This window comes from Nestor notabilis, unplaced genomic scaffold (assembly GCF_000696875.1).
Source record: "Nestor notabilis isolate BGI_N333 unplaced genomic scaffold, ASM69687v1 scaffold16241, whole genome shotgun sequence".
Classification (NCBI taxonomy): Eukaryota; Metazoa; Chordata; class Aves; order Psittaciformes; family Psittacidae; genus Nestor; species Nestor notabilis.
Window position 1 is genome coordinate 4,675 of NW_009914455.1, and position 6,709 is coordinate 11,383.

A 6,709-nucleotide genomic window follows, 5' to 3' on the forward strand; every position below is an offset into this window, starting at 1 on the left:
GTCCTCAACCGCTGCGGGGGGGGGCGCAGCCACAGCTTCTCTGGGCACCCTGTGCCAGCGCCTCAGCACCCTCACAGGGAAGAGCTTCTGCCCAAGAGCCCATCTCAGTCTCCCCTCTGGCAGGTTCAAGCCATTCCCCTTGTCCTAACTGAGGATTTGTGGTGAAGAATGGTATTTTTGGAAGGACAAGAAAATTGGGCTTCTCTGCAAAGTAAGTCTGTGAATGCCTTTCAGACCTGTCCATGCCAGGAGGTCTGGAGCAACCTGTGGACAAGCTGCAGGCAGACGTGGGCCCCCCTGATCTCCTCACCTCAAGGAGAGGAGCTGCAGTTGCCAGGTCCTGCTAAGCACGAGACATTCCCTGCCTGCCTCTGCAGAGCTACACCCTCGGAGCATCCTCCAAGACCTGCCTTTGTCCTCCAGCACCCACTTCCTCAACAGCTTGGGCAATTCCCAGCTGGATTTTTAGGTTGAGCAGAGCCTATCTGGCAGCACAGTTCATGCCTACAGGTCAAAACCTTCCAGTGTGCCAGGCTCTAGGAATGCAGCCAAGGGTGAGGAAGATCCAGCAGTTTGGAAATGCTTTTGCAAAGGGAAATTGCTGCAGGCCCATGGGTGCGATGGCATCTCCCAAAACTCCCTTTATGTTGTGATATAAAGATAGCATTTAACTATCCAACCAAAGAAACATTTTAGTTGACAACTCAATTTAACTTGTGATTTGAACTCTTACAGGAGCTGGCCCACTTCAGGTGAGACCAGCCACATGGGTGAGGACCTAAACCTCTTCTAAAGCAAGACAAACCACAGTGTCAACAGACAAAACTGGGGCAAACTGAATCCCTTTCCTTCTGCACCAGCTGTGTGAGCTTTGCTACCTGCTGCTCGGGTGGGAGCTTCGTGGATGAAACCCACCAGACTGAAATTACTGGGGAAGAAGAGGGAACGAGAGGAAAAAGGCAGTGGTGGAGAGTGTCTTGGGGCTTCAGAGAACTGGAGTCCATCACTTCTGAGCTGCTTTCGGCTGGGCTGGAGTTCATTTGCTTCAGATCAGCTCCAGTGAGGCTGTGGGTTGGACTTCGGCTGAAACTGTTGGGAACACTGGGATGTTTTCTTTCTTGCTGAGCAGCACTTATACAGAGTCAATCCCCTTGCTGGTCCTTACCCCACCCCACCAGTGAGGAGACACAAGGACTTGGGAGGGGACACAGCAGGGACAGCTGACCCAAGGGCTATTCCATGCCATATGACTTCACTTGTAACGGTTTTCATTTGCATCACTTGTCTTTCTTGGGGTTTATTTCTCTCTTGTTTTCTTCACAATTTATTCTTTTATTTCTGTTATTAAACTGTCTTTCTCTCAAGTTTTCTCCCTTTGACCCTTCTCAATCTCTCCCCTCACCCCACTGAGGGGAAGGAAGTGAGAGGTTGCGTGGGGCTGAGGTGCTAGCTGGGCTTAAACCATGCCAACAACTACTTCACTGGTATTTTCCTACAGGAAAATCCTGCCAACAGGATAATCTTGTTGGGAATTTACTCACAAACGCAAGTTGAAGCTCAGGGATGCAAAACTGCACCCATTTCATCTGTGGAACAGGGATGTAACACCATAGCTCTGCCTCGGATGCATGAACCTGCAAGCAGCAGCACAGGACCCATGAAGAAGACCCAGCTCTTTACTATGGGGATGGAGATCCTACATGTGCACTGAAAAGGATGAAGGGAAGAAAGAAAAGACAAAGGAGAGATGCCAGATGCTCTTCCTGCTTCTGCCAAAACATCGGCACAGGATAACCTCTTTTGGGCAGTTTCCCTTAACATCATTACAACTATGTCAGGAATTTGATGTCATCAGGGCTAAAATCCCAACAGAAGCATAAATGTCCAGGATATTTCAAGTGGTGCCTGAGTTACTTGACTACACTCACCCCAGTGTAACTACTTCTTAGTCTCCTGCTCCAAAACCACCCTCTAGAAGCACTGTACCCACCTAAGAGTTGAGGAACTAAGCCAGCCCTAGGGTTTAACTGTGAAGAGCATTTTAACACCCTGTCTCTGCTACAACCTGTTTATTGAACAGAGCTGTTAGAATCCTTCATGAGTTGGGGTTGTTAAACAAAAGTATGAGGCCATTACTGTGCAGGTAAGAGCATATTTGCTATTGTGGGCTAGAACTGGGTGATATTTTACAATTTGGCCAAATTGCTTGTATAAAAAAAAAAAAATCCTCCTCAAAACCTCCCCAAAGTCAAAACACCTCCACTTAAAGCAGCTCCTAAAACACAAATGAGATCATTTTAGTGGTATTTCTTAGCACTGCAATTGAAGCCTTTTGAAACCGGGTGTGACAACAATCCCTCCCCACCCTCTTTCACTTCACAGACAAATCTGATGTCAAAACCCCAAATTGAAACTCATCTGGGAAGCTGAGGCAACAAACACCAACAGATGTTACATATACATCCAGCTACACTCTTGGCCATGACAGCAAAGTGCTTGTTCTAATCACATTAGAGGTCAGGACACCCAAATCCCAGGCTGACAACACTCACCACAAAGCCTTCCTTCTCTTCCATCTCCTCTCTACTTGAATGAGTGTTTCTTTGGAATCTCAGGCCTATCTAACAGCTCATTTGAAAGCCTGGCTTGGATGACCTCTTAAGACTACTTAAAAATTAATGAATGAGGATAATAGATATCAGCCAGCACAGGGGAAAGCTTCAGTTCGTTCGTGTCAACCCCAGCAGCAAGGATCTGCTCCCTGCAGTTCAACACCAGGAGGGCCACACAACAGAAGAATTCACTTGTGCAAGAAAGAAAGAGCCAAAAGGCTGGCAAAAGGACTGACCTTCATCTCCACACACTAGTTTCTTCACCACACAGGGGATCTCTGTGTAGCCAAAGCCTTTTAGCCGCTCCACGTGCTGAGCTGTGATGGGATGTTCCCACATGGCTGTGTTCATGGCTGGACAGAAGAGCAGAGGTTTGCTCAGATCCCAGGCACGGATCACACAAGTCTGCAAGAGAAGCCAAGAGGTTCAGCTCTAGATGGGTTGGCTTTCCCCATTCCCCCCATCACTTGGCAGCACAGAAGTGCTTTCCAAGCCTGGGTGTCACAAGAGGGCTAAAAGCCTCAATCTGTCAGTGCAGATGGAGTAACCCACAGGCAGATCCACAGGGCTGATGCTCATTTGCACCACATTCCACCAGAGCTCAGCTCTGACAGGCAGGAAAGATAAGGGAGGCTTCAAAGAGGTTAGATCCTACCCTGCAAACAGCCCAATGGCTGGAGCAAGCCAAGCTGGAACATGATGTGTGCAGCTTGCCAGCCTGTCTGGGGGCACTGAGAGGAGCTGAGGGGTGGCCATAGCCCAGATCAGCTACAGAGAGAGATCCCCAGGCAACACTTGGGCTGTGGAGCCAAACACAGCACTTTGGCAATCGTATGTCAGGGGGATGTGTAACTCCTCCCGAGGGAAACACTGCTGCTTCCAGGGTACTGAGGATACCAGAACACACATGGGCTGCTGCAGCAGCTGCTGGCAGCTCCCATGTGCTACAGGGAGTCATAGCTGACTCCTCTGTAACACAGAACTCCCAAATAACCCAGTATCACCTTGAAAGGATGAATGCTGGTTGCTCTTACTGCCATGTCCATCAGCTTCCCTAGGCCTAGAGGCATTTAAATCCCGCAAAAGGAGCTTCCCAGGTAGCAACATCCTTGGCGCAGGGTCTCTGCTCAGATCACAGAGTACTTGGAGAACTCTGCCCATCCTTTCTTGTGTCCTGTGATTTGAACCTTTCCCAGCACAGGGAATTCTGCCAGGATCTATTCTAACTTGCCAACAAGCACCTCCAGCACTTCTAGGAGCTTCCTCTTCCCTCCACAAGGCTTTCTGAAAAGATTGTCAGGAGTTTGGGAAGCCATGCATCCCTAAGATCTTCCCTCTGCTACCACCACGGCATCCATAGTACCAAGGGGACCCAAAAGGACAAGACATTGCTCGTCCCTCCCACAGCTCCTTCTGGCTTCTCTCAGATGCTCTACTCATACAAATGAGGGCTGTTGCTCTGCATTTACATGCACTTTCTCTTACCTGAAGAGCTAAGTTGGTCACACAGGGCTCCCTGCCCTCCATTCCTAGTTCTAACCTCCGTGCATTACTGCAGGGTGATGCACCACAGCAAAATCTGCAGCTTCCTGGCATATCTTTAGGGTAGTTAATGCTTGTGACTTCTCCTAATTAAGACAGAAAGCATTCAGCCCTGCTGCATGTCCCCATCACCCATCAAAGGCCCACACTCTCTTTTAATGCACATTCTGATCAGCCTTCCAGCACTTTCAATACCAGAAAAAACAAGCCTGAACCAGCAAAATGCCCTCTAGCTGCAAGTGGAAGGTAAGTGAGTGTGTGTTTGAATTTGTGTGCTCTGTAGTTCGGTGAGGGAGGAGGTGAGGGAGAAGGAAGTCAAGAGTTTTATCAGATCTCACAGGTGTCTCTGCAGCTCACATCTAAGAAATGCAGAGAGGAACTCAAAAGTGAGTGCAAGTCGTGCGTGTGCACAAGTGTATGTGCACACTTGTGACAGAGGGTGGGGGTAGAAAGAGAGCAATAAAAGAAAGAGAAAGCAGGAAAGGCATAAAGCAGAGACTGGGAAATGATGGAAGAGACTGTCAGAGACAAGGAGTGGGAAGGGATCTAGGGCAGGAAAGGGAGGAATGACTGTTTGAGAAGGAACAGGGGAACCATGGTGGAGGAAGAGCGAGACAAGCAGATGAAGTGGGAGCGGAACATGCAAATGTGGCTCTTCTCACTGCTGCAGAAGCACAAGAGTTTCCATAAAAGAAAGGTCAGGCAGTCTAACACTGGGAGGAGAGAGCTCGCTGTTACTCACCAGCAAGTTGTCACAGATGCCATTGGCGAGCTTTGCCAGCGTGTTTGCGTCCAGAGGTGCCACGAGCATCAGGTCAGCCCAACGTCTGAGCTCGATGTGCAGTACGGGGTCCGAGCGCCCCTTCCACAGCTGTGGAGCAGACAAGGTGCAGGTTACTGAGCCCTCACTTGAGCAATCCCGTAGTAACCACCATGTAAACCTTCTCTCACACTGAGCAAGACCTGACAGTGTGAAGAAGCAGGAAGCCAGTGCTCACTTTTCCGAAGGCCATGTTGCAGCTCCATTCGGGGATCACAGTTAAGGGACAGCTCTGCTGTGCTGGGAGCTCTGTGGATGCATACCCACAGCAGCACCCTCGGAAGTACAGCAGGGAACAGCCCTGTTGGCTTTCTCTAGGATGGATGAAGTTTGGCCAACAGGGCGCTTCCCTCCTCAACTGGCTCTAAACTCTAAAGCTGACCTGCTCAGTAGAGTCCTTGTCTTTTCCTAAGAGCACAGTTAGCTGGGAAAGCATCAAGAGAAGCAGCAACAGCATCAGGTGCTTGATCCCCAGAGGACACACACAACCACAGGCCAGAAGAGGTGCATCAGGGCCACAAGCTGTTCCTTCTCTGAATCACTGGAAACCACAACAAAAAGGCAGCATCCAGAAAGCTGGTGCTTCCTGACACCATGCCCAGTTCCTCCACTCACATGTGTTTTCCCTCAGATGCACTGAAAACTGTCCTTTTATTTCTTGTGAGTAAAATATCTCACAAAGAGATGCTGAGCAGGCTTATCTCCCACCCTTCTGCCACAGCGGTGTGTTATAAGGGCTCCACGCCTGCTTTCCAGAGTGCCTCAAAGCCTGACCTGTACCTCTTCTAGCACCCCACTGAGGGGTCCGCAGAGCTGTGGCACCCTGGGAGCCAAGAGATCACCACCAACCCCAAAAAAAATTCCTGCCATTGCCATCAGCCTGACTCTCCACATAAAAGTGATGCTTATGTGTGAGAGCGTTGGTAGAGTGCTGGTAAGGCATGGGGCACCTTGTACTCAGATCAGGACTGACACCTATGTGTATACAATATATACAAAACCAAATGTTGACGCTTATACAATGAACCTCTTCATACTCAGGGATTCTCAAAGCATGTCAGCAAAGCTGTAGTTAAGAGAAAAAGCCATTTTACAGGGTCTAGAGATGTTCACAGCCCTGACAACTGAGCCATCCTTTGACGGAATGGCTCTTCTATGTATGCACATGAGCACAGACCTCCAAGATAAATGGTGCTTCCAGCAGGAAGAAGAACCTCTCTAGCCTCCAGCCACCTATCCCACCAGTGCATGGCATCTCCAGGAGCTGGTCTGCTCCTCCCTGCCAGCAGGCAGTTACCCAGCCCCACACCAGGCTGAGTTTGAAAGCAGTGTGGGCAACTGGGGAACACCACTGATGTCTGTTGAGCCACATCACTTAGCACTAAGAAAAATTAGCTCTTGCTTTTGTGACAAATGTGACTCATGACAAGCCCCAAACACCCTCACCACGACTCTGCAGTGGCTTTCTTGACACTTCCTGAGGTTCCTCAGAGCTGTGGATATTGGCGGAGCCGGGGGTGGCGAGAGCCCACTGCCACCCTCACTGCCTGCGGCAGCCCTGCCAGGGCAGCCTGAGCTTCCTCACTGACAGCATGGCTGGAACCATGTTCTTGGAAAGCCAGACTCCAAAGCACACATGACTGGAATCATAGAATGGTTTGGATTGGAAAGAACCTTAAAGCTCATCCAGTCCCAACCTGTCACAGGCAGGGACACCTTCCACTAAAGCAAGCGG

At 49.7% G+C, this 6,709-nt stretch overlaps 1 protein-coding gene across 1 annotated transcript in view; it reads right to left on the reverse strand.

Annotated features, from left to right (window-relative positions):
• Positions 1–6,709, reverse strand: part of PPCDC (phosphopantothenoylcysteine decarboxylase) — a 15,478-nt gene that overhangs the window by 1,776 nt on the left and 6,993 nt on the right. The window contains exons 3-4 of the mRNA XM_010023677.1: positions 4,897–5,025; positions 2,849–3,017 (exon numbers count right to left, since the gene is read on the reverse strand). Coding sequence (XP_010021979.1) covers positions 2,849–3,017; positions 4,897–5,025 — 298 coding nt within the window. The remainder of the gene's footprint in view (positions 1–2,848; positions 3,018–4,896; positions 5,026–6,709) is intronic.